At 35.2% G+C, this 19093-nt stretch overlaps 1 protein-coding gene across 2 annotated transcripts in view; it reads right to left on the bottom strand.

Moving 5' to 3' along the window:
* The window catches only part of ROBO2 (roundabout guidance receptor 2), a 400096-nt gene that overhangs the window by 52870 nt on the left and 328133 nt on the right, over nt 1-19093 (bottom strand). For both annotated transcript variants that reach the window (XM_042810549.1, XM_042810548.1), the window contains exons 15-17: nt 15365-15489; nt 12450-12621; nt 6224-6406 (exon numbers count right to left, since the gene is read on the bottom strand). In XM_042810549.1, coding sequence (XP_042666483.1) covers nt 6224-6406; nt 12450-12621; nt 15365-15489 — 480 coding nt within the window. The remainder of the gene's footprint in view (nt 1-6223; nt 6407-12449; nt 12622-15364; nt 15490-19093) is intronic.

Genomic DNA, 19093 nt, shown 5'->3' on the forward strand with positions numbered 1-19093 from the left:
CATAGAGAGATTTTGAAGGAATCCCCACTAGCTTATACTTGAAGGACTGCAAGAAAGCAGGAAGATAATCCAAAGCACATTTTAAATGCATAAATATTTAAAGAAATTATATTGTATATATTTCTATGAAGAATGGCATATGTTAAAGAGTTTTTTATATGCCTTTTATTAAATATATAAGGAGATGCTCATACTATTTACTAATATTATCTGACAAGGTTAAACTTAATCTTCGTGCCTGCTAGGACTGGAAAAATATGAATATACAGTAAGTTGACATTTTGAGGCAAGAAAGCTTTAGAAAGCTTTATGTACGCCTATCTCTAGAAGGCCACATTTTCCTACCACAAATGAAAACTTTAATGTTGCCAGCCTAGTCTTATTCCTTTTCCTGATAAGCTGTTCCTCAAATATGAATGTAGATTAATCCTTTTTTAATAAGCATTAACTCAGAACAGATAATCAGCATATAAAAATTCCATCAAATCTTCTGCCTACCTTTGGACAATTCTGTCAAACAACTTATCCTCATTTAACAGCTTCAGGAGTTAAGCATAAAATGTGTAGCATTCTATAATTCTTTAATTATCTATTTTTAATTTGTTTTTGTTTACTCGGTTTCATGAAATCTTTAATCCCAAGGAGCACTAGTCACTAAATAAGCTTAGCTACTCATAAATGAAAACACATATTGACTTTTCTTGCATGACTGATGGCCTAGACAATCTTGAAAACACCTGAGTATTCAAGTGAGCAGTTACTGGCACAACAATGAGTTTGAAGCCATAGGAAAGATAAGCAGATAAATGAAATCTCTCTTATTTCTACAAAGTGATTCTGTGCCTTTGTTGTATAAGTCTGTATACCAAAATGTGAAAGGAGAATTGCAGTTTCCACTGCTACATAAACAAGTTCTGTTCTGTCACTGTAATATGGGACTAAAAAAATTTTCTATTGTACTAGAAGTGGTCAGAAGACTTTTTTGTTATACCTAACTTTTCTTGCATATGGTAAATACAGTGCATGTTTATATCCAACAATCTGAGCAAAATGTAACCATAAAAATAAACATAAAAATCAGTTCAGTAGTCATTTCAGCTTTTACAGATACTTATAAAAGTAATATCAATCCATTCTTTACGTTCCAGAATCACAGAATATTCCAAGTTGGAAGGCACCCAAAAGGATTACAGAGTTCCCACTCCTGGCTCCACGCAGAATGACTCCAAAATCAGACCATAGGTCTGAAAATGTATCACAAAAGAGATCACTTAGAAGGGGTAATATTTGTGTTTATTGTCTCTGCGCAAGATTTATTTTTGTTGGCAGCCTGTCATGGTCCCAAAAAGGTATACTTGTTGCACAGCTGCAGATCATGACACTGCTACTAACCAGGTAAGCAAAACACTCATCTGACGAACGATAGAAAATAGTATGTATTGCAGCACTGATACTACCAATGCCTGGGGAACTATGATGGATGAAAAGGAAGTGGAGGACTAGTGATTTAAAGAACTGTGACTGAATAACTACTGGAATCAGCTCAATTGAAAATAAGTAAAAAATGTAGCTATGGTTTTCAGTTTCAAATTTTGCTTGTGACCATCTGAGCAATCAATCAGTGTTTATGAAAATCTTTACAAAGACAGACAGCATAATGAATTTAACTCAATCAATTATTTTTCTCTGGCACAAATCTTTACCAATAATGTGATATTTTCTGTTCGCTCTGTTTCTATGCAGAATGCTATAGTAATTTAGTCTGATAGAAGAAATTGTACCACCTAGTAATCTAACAATAGAACGCAAGCAACAGTGTTCTTGTGAATGACCTTTACTCTGAAAGTGATCAGATAGAATGGTTTTGGCAAGTAATTATATCTGCTCAAAACAGACTTTTTAGCAACTAGTTTTGAAAATTTAACCAGCTCTATGTATGCAAGTAAAACTGAAAAAACAAACAAAAAACAAACAAACAAACAAAAAACACAAAGAAAAATACTACATCACGTATAATGGATAAAATATTTATTGCTCAGAAAATAACATGAAATAGAGTAGATGTCTAAATTATGTTCTGCTAATACTTTCAACTATCTTATTATACAGTCAACTCTGTATACTGTATCTTTCTACAAGAATTTAATGCAGATATTTGGAAGAAAAGTGTGCACTTTCCAGAATCTGTGTATATTCAGTTTAACTCATCTTCAGTAAAACTTTATCAACAGCCATTTCTAATAAGATTCTAAATACTACATACCACTAACTATTTAGATCTGAAGCCAATTCAGTGCTTACGAATCATAATTTTGAAGGAAAAAACATGCCACTGAATGTCAGCAAACCTCCACAAGCATAGATATGTTTGTCTAAATGAGATTACCAAACATATGAGAACTAAAGATGCTTCTTAGAGAACTCTAGCTCTAAACATAAAAACCATGGACTATGTCCACTGTTTGTACTTGCTTACTTGATGATCTAGGTTCTCCGTTTCTCTAAATGATTACATATCAGGCAACAGAACTCTGTATTATTAATAGTTCTGTAAAGTCCATGAGATGTCAAAACTATTTTTAAAACCACAATTTTTTTAGCAGGGACTCTGACATATCCTAGCTATTCAGGATAGCATATCCTACCAATTGCACTGAATCATGTATACCAGAAGTGGCACTAATGTGATTGTAGTTTGTGCCAGTGTCAGCTACAAAGAAAATGGAAAAAAAATTACCAGTTACAGTCAGTCAACAATTGCATGGTCATAGAACCACATTTTAAAATGTATTTTTCATTTTTTGAAAAAATATCCTATGCTCTCAATAAAAATACAAGTAAAGATTTTACGGTAGGATGTGTTGTACCAGAACTTGTTCTGACTTGGACAAACATATCAAGAAGCCAGAAGGAGTAATTCCTGAGTCCATAGAGCTCCTTAGGACAGCTCGCCCTATCAATGTCACGGGTCCCTGGTGCACACATTATCATCTTTGCTCATATGCCTCAGCAGTCATTTGCTCTTTTCTGCTTAAGCCAAGCACTTGAACTGTGGTTTGTATCAGCAAGAAGTAGAAAGCAGATAGCAGAACATGACAACCAGTTCAACAATGTAATTAAGACTGTCCTCTATCATATGGATGGCAGAGGTATCAGAAAAGACTGCTTTGGCAAATGCAACTTAGGACCCATGCTAAGCACAAAACCTCTTAGAAATTCCTGCTGGAAAATGCTGAAATTTATTCAGGCTTTTAAACTTTAATACAATTATTTGTATGTTTATGACACTGAAACTTAAGTATGAGGGTAAAAGCTAATTATTTGTATTAATTATTACTATTATTTGAATACTGAATTTTTCTAGGCTGTCCATATGTTGACTAAGCTGTCTTCAACATGCTGTTTCAGACTCACTTCATTCACTTTTCACATATCTTTAATCACACTTATGATAATGGTCTACCATATGCTATGTTTACTAAAGATATGAAAACAAGGATACCAGCTTTGAATTGAGTAGACAGAAAAAAGCAAATGCTTCAACTTCAAAAATTAAATGTGCATAGGTTAATCATTAGATATCCTGAAGATCTGAACACCTCAAGGCAAGGAAAACAGCTAACAGATAAAGTGCAAAACAGCTCTGTTTCTCCAGTTAAACATTAGAAAATAACTGAAATAGTTTTTTTGAATTTCAAAATCAAAAACTGATCATAGGTGACTAATTCTTGTCTATTTATGTTAGTTCAGGAACTTTGTCCTGCAAATTACGTTAAAAACCTCATTATTTTGAAGAATTAGATGGGTAAAAAGCATGTGAATCAAGGCAAAGACATTAATGGTGGCAGATTTTACACCACTTTGGAATCATGAGAGAAAGAATGCTACATTTTTAACACAGATAGGTAGCAGAAGTGTTTCTCCTTCTGTTCGGTTTTAATTCTGCATACCTCACACGTTTATAAACACTTGGATAGGTAATGTTTGCAGTGATGTGTTGGTGAGGTAAGAGACAGACTAATGGACAGTACCTGCAGGGGTGAAGGTGAAGGACTGAACTGCAAAACAAGAAAGCAAACACATTATGAGTTACACAGTCCCATAACAAGCGCTAATAGCAGGGCACAAGTTTCCTCTGGAATTTACTCAGTTGTGGTACATTATCATATGCAGGACATAACATTTGAGCTTAAAGCATTAGCCAGCCAGCAGCCAATGAGAAATGACAGTTGGAAAGTTGAGCAGTGGATTTAGACAGTCAAGTCTGAAGACAATTTTAGTGTGCGCATGCTGTTCTCCAAATTGTAAACATTAGGATGAATTTTGAACATGATCTGTTATGAACTTTCCTTGCCAAAAGCATACACAACGTCATAATTCCAATAATGGGAACAACATGTCATGATGCAATGTTCACATCACACTTAGATGCAGCAAACACTATGAGAAGGAAGGAGTTGCAGTAGACAAACTGTTTAAAATGACTGTTGTAATCAACTACAGGTACATATTTTAAAGTACAAAAGGCTTCTTCCTCAACACCCCCCCAATAAAATGCCAGTGCAGACACAGGGCTAATAATGCTGTACACCAAAAAAAAAGAGTAATCTAAGTCAGTGCACAAAGGTTACCTATATGATTGCTTCCTAAGAGAAATAACAGTACCACTCTCTCTTAATATGAAAAATCTCAGGATCTAATCTAATAACTAAATCAATAAACTAATATCAGCACGTGTGAAAGTATCTGTGGTATATATTAGTCTATTAATTTATACCACCTCTCAGAAAATAAAAGTTCTGGCTGTTAAAGGAAAGAAAAAACAGTTCATCCAAAAGCATAAACTGTGAATGATAGAGTCCACGCAGTCACACAAAGAGAGGATCCACAGAAATTGAGTGTATCTAAGAGCTGTGGTCAACAAAAGTGTCTCTCTTCTCTTGCTATGCTGGCATTGGTGCTTATTTGATCTCCTCTTGGACTGCTTCATTTCAATAAGCCAGCTGAAAACTAATTCAGCAGGGGTGAGATTAGGAAGGATTGAAAACTCAAAAAAAAAACTCAAAAAAAACTATTAACAGTTTCCTTCTGGTTTAGTGAGTTGAATCAGGACATGGAGGAGGTTGGTGATGGCTAACACCAAGGTTTGAAGGCATAGGAATGTCTAGCCAGGAGCAGGAAATGAATGTTGGTTTTTGACAGAGATGTTTAGATACCTAGGGCACTTGTGTCTCCTGACTGGCATGTAACAACTTGTAAATTAGTGGAGTATTAGCATAACTTTAGTCTCATATAATGTCAACATTAAATATGCTGTGTCCTTATCTATGTGAATCTTACTCGAACAGAAAATGTTTTTACATGTATTATATGAGTACTACAGGAGAAATTACCCCAATATTTGAAGAACAGCTTTTTCACGTTAAATTAGGCTTCAGAGCAACATATTTTATGGCAATTCTATATTCATCTGACTTACTAAAAATCCATAAGAACCCTAAAGCACAGAACAATACAGAATATAGAGAATTTGGATGAGAAAAAGAAAATCATTCAGTGAATTTATTTTTCCAAATGAATTTTCAAAAATTAATTTGTAACTGGAGCAGCACATTTGATGTAAAACTGAGCACACTGCAAGGGCATCCTGAGGTGTTCTACCTCCAAGTCAAAACTTTATATGACTTCTGTGAAAGGCAATTTTAAATCACACTTTTAAGTCTAATACATCTCTCTCTTTTCTTCCAGTTGTAGGTATGGAGCTGTAGATTAAGTAATTCAGTTTATTTCCCATGCATACGGCTTCAAAAACATGGAAATGCATGGGAATGAAAAAGGATACAGAATATTCTTCCTGGTCTTTCCTGTAAAGGTCTAGTCTATTTCACATCTGAGCAGATAAATGGAGCTGTACTACTACAGAGTGCTTTCTGATCAAGGAATAATCCACTTCATTTTTTCATCCACTTTTTTTAATGCTAAATGTGCTGAAGATGTAAAAATAAAGACTGTTTTATGATAATGATGAAATATGGTACTGAGCAATGCATTTAAAGCTTCTCATACACCAGCATTTTCACAACACAAATTTAAAACAAGCATTCAAAATTAATCCAGGCCACCTTTGCTGTAAGGTCAACACGTTTTTTAAGTAGGTTTATCAGCACATGTTCTCTTCATGTCAGAACCTGATGAGATGGTAATAAAGAGTTACTGTTCTTACCAGCATAATTACTGAGCCCCTTCCTCTTCTTTCTGCGCCAATACAGCCAGATGCTGAAACCCATCAGAATTACCCAACATGCACCACCGATGCCAGCTATAAAGGCAGGCTGTTTGACAACATCAGTGATTTGCTCCGTTATGCTGTTGTTATTTTCAGTGATGACAACTTCGTTACGGCTTCCTGCACAAAAGAAAATTGACAGAACATTGCTATTATGGACTCCAAAAAGCAAACAGGAACCAAATATTGGAAATTAAAATAAAATAGAAAAAAAAAAAAAGGAAAAAATAGAAAAAAACAGTAATGCGCCTACAAATAATCATCCACAGTAGGAGGACTTTAACAAGTACTAACGCACATCTGAAAACCAGTGTTTCTAGTAAGTAAATCCACACTCTTATTTTGCCCATATTTATTTGAAAATATAGCTTTATAGCACTCCCCAAATTTCACAGATGCCAGTCCAGGTACTTTTTTTTAACAGTATACACAGTTTTCTATTTTTTATATAATTATAGGCATAATGAGTGAATGGAAATCAATTCTAAAAAAACAAATCAAATGAGAAATTCAAATGCAAGACTTGCTACAATATCAAAAGGCAGTTTCTTTGATTGTTATCACCAAGCCAAAATTCTTAATTTTTGGGTTCATTTTCTTTTTTGTTTGTTTGTTTGTTTTTTGTTGTTTTTTTGCTGCATTCTATACCTCTCAATAAATAAATAATAAAATGTATGAACTTTTAGTTGAAAAAGAAAGGTGCCTTTTCCAATAATTATTTCATGGAGAAAACAATCCTAAGCATACCAATTTTGACACAAAGCAGAAAATAGCTTAGATAACTGTTAGCTCCAAACTGATAGCTTTTTTTTTCACCTATAATAGGCATGAATAATTCTAAACATCAACTTCTAAGACATATACATGATGTGGAATATCAATTAAAGCGATCATCAGGAATAACTATATTCCATCTTAATTTTGCCTACTACCTTAGAAAATCATAAATTTCAGTAGATTTTCCCATTGGTGTGGTTTTTTTCTTTACCTTTCCCTCTTGCAGTATTACAGGAGTTGGAAGGGACCTCAAGAGATCATCGAGTCCAACCCTCTTCCGAAAGCAGGTGCCCTACAGTAGATCACACAGGTAGGCGTACAGACAAGTCCTGAATATCTCCATAGAAGGAGACTCCACAAACTCACGTCCTCTAAAATGTAACTTTTCTAAAAGGAAAAGCCTGGTGTCTGACTTAAAAATGAATGTCCATTAAAAATGCAGACAGCAATTGAGGAAATGTTAAAACATATCGTTCCAGGGCTGGAACCTTTCTGCTTCCAATACCACCCTGTCAAAAATGGTTACTTTTAAAATAAGGAAATGGGGAACATACATTTTTTTGCAGGATCTTGATTCTATATGTATTGGATACAAACTGCCTACATCTACATTTTTGACAGTGATGAAGGAATTGTCCTTCATTTCTTATAAATGCATTCATATGGCTCAATCCTTGAAATGTATGTGTGATACTATCAAATACCTGCATGCATGCAGAAGAAAGATTTCAGGCAGCAAGAGTAACTACACTACTGAGAAAAAAAAATATTGTGACTGCCAATTATGAGTATCGCATGCACAGAGGTAGTTGAATATAATAATCAAATATTGAAACGGTCACTCAGAGCAATTAGTAGAAATATTGCACCATTATGTCTTGCTGTGAAAATGTATGCAGTCCTCTTCCAAAATCCAGTAATAGTTACATTTACCACTTTCTTCTTAAGCAAAACAGCTTCTATGTCAGCACTGTAGCTTCACCTGAGAGCAAATAGACAAGGTCCTTTCCAGAATAGATACGAGAGTGTCTTGACACTTCCAGCTTTATTTCCATGGATAATTCTTCACAGGAGTCAACAGTTTAAATGTGAGAGATTGTAACTGAAATCCTGTCCCACGGAGTGTTGAGCTGCCTGTACCTTCCCTGCCTGCAATCTGTACCCACATATGGGCACTGGCCTGAGCACAGTGCTGTTCAAGCAAATGCATGGGCTTAGGTCCTCTGCTGAGCTCAGAGCTGGATTCAGTTACTCAGGAAAAAATGTGATACACTGCATTACTTTGCTATAACACCGTTAATGATCTCTGTGATTTTATTAAGCTTTCTCTCTTTCATCACCATGTCAATATTTAGTAATGATGACTGTCTGCTTTTGCAAACAAACTGCTGAAGATGTGCTAGAGCTTGGCTTGCTTTCAGTAATCTGCTCAAGAAACAAAACAGGCTTCCCACAAACAAACAGGCGCCGGAGAAAGATGCTGTTGCTTGTTAATGGAGAAACAGCCTTTTGAGTACCAGTCTATACTGGGTCATGCTGGTAAGCTTTACAGGTGTCAAGCTCTCTAAGCTCTTTCCCAAACTTTCCTATGCTGTCTTACCACTGTGAAAAAGTCAACTATAACTCACATAACAAGCACCAGTGACAAAGAAAAGCTGGGAGGTAGTAGAAGCAACTTTGCCAGTTTTCCTCCTTTTTTATTGCCCGTGGAAACAACCCATAGGTGCAACCTAGGGTTAAAAGAGGAAGTGCTGAAGCAAAAAACTAATAGAAAAGGAATTCTGCAGTGTGCTTCTCTAAGCACACAATTGGTTTTCTAGTAGAAATCAGCATGGGAGTTGATGTCACTCTAATTGCCATTAACTTTCAGTTAATTCCTTTGCCCTTTGGAGGCAAGGTAATAGCAGCAGGCCGGTGAGGAAACACTGCTGGTGAAGAAAACAGGCAGCCATGCTACCACGGGGAAGAGAGGGCAGGGATGGCTTCAGAGTCACCAGCTTTGAGAGCAGATGCTCTTGAGCTGAAGAAAAGAACTGTATACTGAAAAAGTTTCCAAGTTGTCCCAGTGCAGAAAATCCAGTTTTATCTTAAGGCCAGAAAGCAGTCTTCTGAGGATGCAGGATACAACAACAAATCCCAGAGAGCCTGGAGAGAGTGCTCAGTGGTCCTTCTCCTCTTGATCTCTTCTAACAGAAAGCACAACTTGTCTCCAAATTACCTTCTGAAGTTTGCAGTCTGCCTGTTTGTGCCTAGCATTCACTGCCTAGCGATTATGAGTGAAAAAGTAATAGCTTGTTTAAATGTCAAAATAACATATATTTTGAGACTTCAATGACTGAAAAATAAATGGATATGGATGAACATTACCCACTGTTGCTTGATAAAACTAATATAATTGTTGTGGTTTTGGAGAACAAACTGCATTCATTTTGTATTTCATTGTGTAATATTTAATCAGTATTTAATCAGTAATATGTATACTATATAAGTAATATATATACTATCCAAGGTACCAGTGTAATACTTCGTATACTGCAGGTGTTTCTGTAACAATGCTGTCAGTTCAACTAATTAGAACATAGACAAGGGAAGTGTGTGACCTGTAACGCTCCATTGTTCCCGAAGACAAAAACATAATGAAATATAATGTCTTCCTCCCATTGGAGAGTAATGAAGAACAAAACTAATTTGTTGGACCAAAAATTAATTATACACATCAGATTCAATTGTACCTATTACTGTGAAAGTTTGCAGCTGTTCCTCATACTATTATGCCAATGATGGAATGTAAGAATGAACAGGCCAACTGATGAAGAGAAATAATAGCTCTACCATTAACCAATATTGCTGTTATTCTCAGTTATATTTCTGATATACCAAGCAAAAAAAATTAGCATATCAGTAATGACAGTAAAAATGTTATTCTAAATTCTCTTTGAGTCTTGTGTAGCATTTTTCAACACTGAGTTTGAAGTATGGGCACAGAATTCCAGAAACAGTGACACTACTTTTAATTAAAGAAATATTATACTTCCTACTCCATATTCTGCTTATACTTTCTGGATTTTGATTAACCTGATGCTTAGACTTGGTTTGTGAAGTCAGTAATTGATTATCCATGGTGAAAATTAGTTATTTTCAGAATAACTTCTTAGATGAACGCATTCTATATTTAAGAATACTATCTTGCTTATCACAAACTGGAGTCTATTTAATGACAATGGAAGTTATACTGTTCAGCAACAAGTCTCATCTGCTTTTTATCACTGAACTGTTCTCTCCATAATTTAGAACTCCATAGTGTTTGTTTGCAGGTTGTTAAATAGCTAGGCACATAGGCCATATGGGAATCCATTATAATACAATGACTTGATAATTTTTTCCCATCCATAGCTATGTTTTGAGGTTTGTTCACTTAACCTATGTGATTTTTTTTTATAAGTATCTGAAAATTTCATTTTCTTACTTTATGTTGCTGATTCTCAGTCAAATATTGAATGGGATCAACTCAATTATTTTAGAAATTGTGCCATTTAATTAGTAGTACCTTTATGAATAAAATCTATAGTCTGAGGGACAACTGCCAGTGACTATGGCTCATAAGCAACAGAAAAATAACCTAGTGAAAAATGAGATGCAGACTATGAAACAATAAATACATCTAGCTTTGTGATCTCAAAAGAGAAAAGAGAAATGAGAACAGAAACACAATACAACAAAAAAACACTTTTAGTTTTCATGTGAAAGACTCTTAAATGTATAAGGATGCTATCAGACAAAAACTTGTGTTCAAGACATTCTGGACTCATTAAAGGGATAAATAGTAATATTACTAAGTTTAACAATGCAAAACTTACTTAGCTTTAAAATGCAATTCCTTTTGTACTCTATGTCCTAGCATCCCTTTCCTCCTTCACATAACAATACAAATATCCCCACAATTAACTCTTGATTATACTAGTCATTTTTTCTAAGGAAAAAGACAGGATAAAGGTCTGCAAGCAGATGTGGAGCTAAGCATTCTGGCAATCATCCAGCAAAGCACTTTAGTGCAAGTTTAACTCACAACAGGTTAAGTGGCACAAGACTACTCATATGCTCAAACTAAAACATGCTTAAGTATTTTGCTGGAATAAGACCAGCGTGTAGCTGGACGGAACCCTTTCAGTAAGGATAAAAGCAAAGGCCTGCTGAAAGCAAATGCAATGACAAACCAGTCTCACAACAAAAGCTCTTTACACAGAGATCCAAAACTCATGCTTATGAGAGGTCAGATTTCTTGCATTTTCAAAACATCAAATTCTTGCTTTCAGTTCTAGAACACTCATTAACCTGCTTTGGAATTTTTGTGACTTCCTCTTTCTAAAACCATAGTAACTTTTATTCCCTTCTCTACTGACAACATATCCAAATCTGGAATACCTCTACTTTTGTCTTTAAATATGGGAACCTGAATATAAATTAAACATTTAAGCAACACATAGGAATTGACATTTTCTAAATGTCTACACATAATAGAAATATTCATACTTGGGACACTGTTCTGACAGAACATTCTAGAAAGAAAATGTGTAATACCAACAGACTCACATACAAGCAAGAAAAAGCTCATTTTTGTAATAACTAAATTAGAACATTCGGATGAAAGTAACAAAATCCCCGTATTCAGCACTCTGAAGAGGTACTGCTGTGCACAGTCCAATTCAGTTTTGCAAAAATAGTTTTCCTATTCTCATCCTTCTCATTTTGTTTCTGCATTTGTATTTCATACTTCAGAAGAAGCTCAAAAGAAAAAGTATCTATACTTCCTTTTGTAAAAGAAATTAATCGTTCATGGAAACTAATAAGAAGATAATAATAAGATGATAATTTAAAAAGCAGAGATGCTACTACCACCTTTGCTCTCTATTTGGCTTACAGGCTACTTATTTTTTGACAGAGCAAACTCATCTGCTTGGGATACCCGAGAAACACTGGCACACCACGTTCAAAAAAGAACTGTAAACTGTGCCTTATGCATCAGTGGTACAGGTAAAGCAATATTACAGTCAACTGAATAGGAGAAAAAGAAGTCCTAGCTGTTAGTTCCATAAATCCATCAACCTGCAAAAGTGGTGAATACACTTTAAAAAATCAGTTTCACTAGATAATTTGTATTTTCTATAATGTCTCAGCAAAGAAAGAACTAGCTCACTCTGCTAGCTGTGAGAACTCTGTACAAAAGGCACCATGCCAGCAGGCATTGGGACGTTAAAAGCTAACTGTCAAGCTCAATTCAAAACTTGTCTTTTGCTCACAGACTTTCATGCTCTCAGAAGTGACTAATGAAAGCATTTCTGAAAGTAAAATCAAGCAAAACAAAACAACAGAATACACAATCACTTACCAATTATTATCGGTTGTGGCTCACTTTTCACTCCCACACCTGCACTGGTGCTTGCAGCAACTTCTACACGGTACTGAATACCTGGATACAGGCCACCTATTACTACAGATCGAATGGCTGCATCTACTGTTTTGTTGATATGAAATCGAGTCTCATTACCTAGACACCAGATCTGGGACAAAAGTTGATGTGTTAAAAAATAGGAAATTCTTGGTATTCATAAACAATAGCTGATGGATATGACATTTCAAGGTTTTGCACGACAATCATCTGTTTTGGTATTTTGGACTTGTTAACAATGTTACTATCTAGGAACAGTTGGAGCTCAGCAAATTATCCCAGATTATTGTAAAATCAGGCAAGTTGCAAAGTCTGTTTGCAAACACCATCTTGGACTCTGGCTCTCCATGGAGCACAATTCTATGGCGTGCTTTGAAACACATAGAATCATCCAAGTGAAAAAGATGTGTTATGTTTTCATTGAAATCTTATTCAGTAATGTGATTACTGCCAAACCTTTTCATAAAAAAATCCATTTTTTCATTCTTATTTTCCCACTGGACAGTAAAAGGACAACTAGTGAAATGTTTCTTAAAGTATTAAGGGATAAAATCTTTCAAAATCCTCCTCTATTTCTTTTTGCTACACAGCAGGGACATGCGACATTTCCAAAGCAGAGTAAGCTCAAAACTGCTCTTTATTGTGATTACATACATTGTTCAGAAATCCAGATATCAGTTCCTGACACAATTATTTTCCAACTAAACAGAAGCAACAAAATATTCTAAAATCTGAATTCATATTTTATGAGAATGGTACATAATTTCACAGAGTTGTTTCTCTCTCCTGCATTTATCCATTGGCTTCTCCTGAGAAGTTTCAAAACTAAGACTTCTTAGGGATTCTTTTTCAGTTATTGTTTTTGGCACATACTGCTTTTCTATGATCAAAGAAAGAATTTGCTGCCACTATACTTAAGAAAATCAATGCTTAAAGGTATCATATGTACAATACATAATTACAACAGCAGAAGAAAGCACTACCAGTGGAACCACTTTCAGTGACCAATAGATGTGTATAAACAATATTTATACTCTCTTTACCCTTACTTTTGACCCTTCTCAGTGTTCTATCACACCTTTTTTTTTTCTGCAAAGCACTGAGAAAGATTTTGAGAACAAAATAAACTTTCGTTCTTCTGAGCTCATGCAGAGGCTACATGCAGGGCAGAATGCATTAGGGCGAGAGATTATTGCAATTCATTCTTTCAGACCTTGTCTCTCCTGGTCTTAAGTCGCAGCAACTACAAAATACTCCTAATTATAGGCACTGAATTCATAAATGAATCTCCATTCATTCTTATGCTGGAAACAACAGATCTACATTCATTAGAACATACCCAGTGAAACCTTAGCAGTTGTTTTATACTAAAGACTCTTTGCATTAGATTCACCACAGCCAGCACACAAATCAGGCGGCCATCTAATCTAACAATAAGGGATGTAATAGGTGGTGACTCCAGCTGTTTTTCTAAACAATCTAGAGGTCTGAGTACTCACCTGGAATGTGGCTTTGATTAACCATCAGCTGACTTTCATATCTATATATTTTGTGGTTTAAGACTGTGTTTTACTTATTTGCCTGAAAGTTAATGTTGCCTCATAGAACACTCAGCATCAAGATGAATTAAAGCAAAAGATACAATTATTTATATGAAAGTGAGATCAATACCATATTGGCATTAATAAATCTTAATATTAAATAAAAGCAAAATATAACAAGTGCTATGCTAAAAATAAGTACTGTGTACATTTACTGCATCCCTCTGATCAAATGATAATCCATAAGAGGTTAAAACATGAATTGGTTATAAGCCAAGCACTTTCTTCCTTCTAGATTCTGTTTTCCCTTACAACACATCAGGAAGAATAAATTACATATTCCTGCATGAAATAATCGTCTGCATCTCAAAAAGATTATCATTTCTGCCCTTAGTGGGATTTTCAAGCAAGCTGCCCTGCTCTATTTCAATTATAAATTTCACATTCAATATAGAAGCTAGCCACAATGAAAATTTGTTGTATATGTTTCATAGTTATAAGCCTGTGATAATGCTGAATACAGCATGATCATTTTCTCCAGGCTTCCCTCCACGCACACCAATAACACACTGCAAAATTTCCAATTTGGGGAAATATGCTTGTGCAAAAACAAGCTTAGTGGGGAATAGACTATTACAAAATATAAGGTGATAAATAAGGGAAGGATAACTTCAGCCATCACAGAAAAAAAAAAAAAAAAAAAAGCAGAGAAAAGGCAACAAGTGCAGCAAGCAGTCAAGTAACAAACTCTGCATATCTAGCCTGATCTAGCTAGCACTTTATGTTGTGAATCTTGACACACATAGTCCTTGAAGGAAGACCTGTATTCTCCCAAAGCTATAGTTCTTGACTTTGACCTTGAAGTGATAAGATTAGCATTTTTGCAGGGGAGAGTAGCATCTTTCCTGCCAGCTTTTCTACCAGGCTGAAGATATTTTGAGACAGGAGCTCCACCACTTGTTCTGGGAGTAAAGAACCCCCTAGGAAAAAAAAAAAAAACAAAAAAACAAAAAAACCCTTCTCTTTCTTCCAAGGATAGATAAGAAAGAAATAAAACCTTTAAACTAGTTGGCAACTACAAGTCTCTTCCAGGTCTAGCTCATGCTATTTTTGGTTTTAACAATAACAGTAGCACTGCTTATATGGGGAAAAAAAATAAAAATCCACTAGGCACTCAATCCTTTTTCTCCATATAATTATATTGGTGGCAGTAAATGCTGTCAGAATCTAAATCTGTAAACAGTGCTATTGTTCTGTAATTCATGCAGGCTATTTCCTAAAACACACAACCCTTCCATTACAGATCCTTTCTACCTTGTATTCCTGGATGATTCCATTTTGGTGATCTGGAGGGGGAGGATCCCAGGAGATGCTGATGCTTGTGCTGTTGTGGTTTCCAACTGTCAGGACAGTAACAGACTGAGGAGGGGCACTTGGAGCTGCACCAAACAGAGGGAACAAACAGGAGTAAGACATTAATCCATTTGCTAGAGCACAAATTTTGCTAAAAAGTGTAAGTGCAAGCAGAGAACATACAAAGTTCATAGCCCCTGCAGGCCTACGTATGCACATTTTGTTAGGGACTGACAACTTTGAAAAAATGCCTTTCTGAAGAGAAACATTGTACTGAATGAAAATGTGGAATCTTTGGTAATGGAGAATCAATACAAATCACTTCTCATGTATTTAGATATTGCATTTCTTAAGACTTGCATTTAAATTATTCTCATGCTTGCATTTGTTTTCCATAACACATGGTTAGCTATGCATATGTCAACTAAGTCAACCAAGTCATAATGTGAGATTGTATCCCCTGCCCAGAAAAGTCTTTTCATTCTTTTTCCCCCACATGGTCTGATACTATTGTGAGAAATGGGAGTTCAGGAAGTTTTGTTTGCTTTCCTTTTTGGTTCTCTGAGAAGTCAATAACTCAACTTGTTTAAGCAGAAAACTTTGTACCTCTTAGACAGAAAGTTTTTAAGACTTTATACCAAATGACAGTGAATGGGGGAGATGATAGTTTAGGTCAGATATATATATTTATGCTCTTCTTTATTCAAGCTAATCTTTCTCTTTAGAGTACTCTGTTCAATTCAACCTCTCACAGCTGTTTGGCTGGCCACTGCATATCAAGGCCCTATGTTTGTCAGCCCCCCCAACTCTGGTTTGAAGAAAAAAATAAAAATAAAAAAACATTGCTGTTAGTTATCAGAACTATGCTGGCAAAGCCCTTTCTGCAGTGACATCAACAGCAGGGTGCTTTTGTTGGTGTAGAACTTATTGTTTAGGAAGTACTGCAGCAAGTTCCATAGAGAGGCCAAAGTCCCCTCTGTGAGCATCTTCACCCTGCACAGCTACAGCTGTCACCACAAAGGCATATGTCCTTCCTTGGCCACTATGTGACATTAAAACTTCTTGTAGCTACCACAGTGGCAAGCTAAATCACCAATGTTGAGTGTGTCATATTAAGGTATGTCCCTGGGGAGGGGAGAGGGCAAGGAATCTAATATCATCTGCACCAAATTGGTCCTATGATCCATCTAGTCTATCTGTCCCAGTCCATTTACTCAGTCTTCAAACAAACAAACAAACAAAAAACTAATAGAGTCTAGAGAAGTGTGGACTAATATAGCAAGTGTATAATGATAACTTCCCAGGACAATTTTTCAGCTCCCAGCAGATCCTGTTCCAGGGTGACTTTTTTTTTTTTTAATAACTCTACTAAAATTTTCTTCCAAAATTAAAAAAAACAGTATTTTTCACTTTTAATATGATAGTAAAATATCTTAAATGAAATGTTGAAGAATAATAGATTAGATCAGAACCCAAAAAATTCTCCTCCATCTCCGCTTCAAATATATTTGCCCTCTGGTTTTCTGACTCCCTGACTGCAGTCTGATCATCAAGAGCATTCCTGCTCAGAGAGAACTCTAACTGTTGAACAGTAAGGTTGCTTAGTGTATTTTATGGCAAATGAACCACAGAGAACAAAAGAAAAAAAGTGTTTTAAAAACCTTAAAGATATTGTGTAACAACAAAACCAAGAATAACTGTGTACAATATTAACAATACTAAATAATAATAACAAACAGTAGTAATAAAAATGGCAAAACAACATTATATATTTTTTTCTTTTTTTAAGTAAAATGGAACATTGTGCTGAAATGTATATACTTTCATCATTAGGACATTCAGGTATATAATGTTTTATGTGCAAGTACTGGGGAACATGGGGGAAGGGAGAAGAGAGAGGTAAACACTAAAGAATATATAAAATAAATACCTTTATCATTGAAAAAGAAAAAAACAATGCAATGATTTGCATTTGCATTTAAACTGCAGGAATATTCCAGTTAATTTTCTGTGTGTGGACTCTTTTTGGTTTTGAAGGATAGATAGTAAGTTGTAAGCAAAATTAAATCACAACTGATGAATGTAGCTGGAAGTATAACTTTAAGAGCTGCGGTAAGGCAAGCAAGAATTGATTGCTGTTACAAAACAGCAACTGATAAAACTTAGGAGACCTCCACTATTGTCATATTTTTGTGGTGACAAACAATATGCAGAACAAATACTACTCCATAAAGTTATTCCAGAAGAGATTTAACGTAGTGTATGTACCTAAAAGGATTATCATCTGTCTTCATAGCAAGGGTGAAAAAAAGAAGTGAAAATTAACAAACGAAAGTGTTCTATTTAGCTCTTATGTGTGTAGGCACACATACGTATATAACAGTTCTGCTTCCTCCTCCTATGATAATATCACTTTGTAAGCTGGCACCATGATATAAATTAAGGCACTTGTCTGACACTCTGCAGTTATTAAATAGACTACATTGAAAAATAACATTTTTAAACCTGTTTTTTCATTTCCCTTGCTGCTGCCTTGTGGAGAACACCTTGCCTGCTTCTTGACAGGTCAATTATTCCAGTGCTCAGCTTCTTCTTACAGATATGAAAGAACCCAAATCGCTGCTCATCTCTTCCAGAGGCAGCCAAACAGAATTCCATTTATTACCTCCACAAGGCCAAAGAGGTAGGAGATGAATGGATACTGAACTGTGAAAAATGCCTGATCCAGAGGAAAAGTCTAACTGTAGCAAAATTGATTTTTGGAGCTAGGACTCAGAAGTAACACTGCATGTAAAATTCAGTCCAGCAGAAAGCTGCCACTGCCTCCTGATTGTACTTTACCTGGGTTGTTCATCTTGCAAAAAACTTCAAACATGCATATCACTCTTCCAAATTACTTTCTATAAATAGTACAACTGACATTTTAAAAAAGTCAAGTCTAAAAAAGCTCACTTTTGAAATGAAATCACAGGCTACATAGAAAGTGTGACACCTTTAAATAGACTGCCATTTCTCTTTATTGGATGAGGAGCAAACCACAATTATTAAACATTAAGTTAGTGCTATTTTTGAAATACACGAACACCAATATGATTACAAAGTTAATATGAGGAGTTAAAGGAAAATATCTCTGGAACAGGATCTAGCAAATTTCTTAACTTTCTCATAGTACATCGTTTTATCACCCAAAAAAAGGAAGAATTTTATAAAGGGGCTGTCACTTGACTTGTGATAAAAACGTGTTACAAGCTGCTTTTTTGAAAGAGATACTTGTAAACAGACTACTTGAAGGCTATACATCTACAAAGCAGATCCTCGTTTGTTAGCTATACATAACTACCCATAAGAAAAGTTCTAAAAATCTTCACAATGTAGAAAATTGCACACAAAGAAAGTGGCCTTTAAAGTACAATGTTACCTGACTGGCAGTATGGAGAGATGAGGTTTAAGAATGAAAATTTAATTTCTCATTGATTTTATAGAAATAGAAATCTCTTTTTAGTAGATTTTTAAAAAAATTATTGCTTTTAAAGCTTGGTTTAGACTGCTGCAAAGGTAGTCTTAATTGATTCGTTTAGGCTTTATGGTCTGAACAAAGAAATTGGAAACAGAGAGTAGCAAATGCTAAATGTTACTTAAGGAATGCCTTCCTACATGTTGCAGGATACTGAATTTCCTCATCTATAAAGA

The sequence above is a fragment of the Centrocercus urophasianus genome, unplaced genomic scaffold (assembly GCF_019232065.1).
Source record: "Centrocercus urophasianus isolate 14NV4802_14NV808 unplaced genomic scaffold, USGS_Curo_1.0 seq_12, whole genome shotgun sequence".
Lineage (NCBI taxonomy): Eukaryota > Metazoa > Chordata > Aves > Galliformes > Phasianidae > Centrocercus > Centrocercus urophasianus.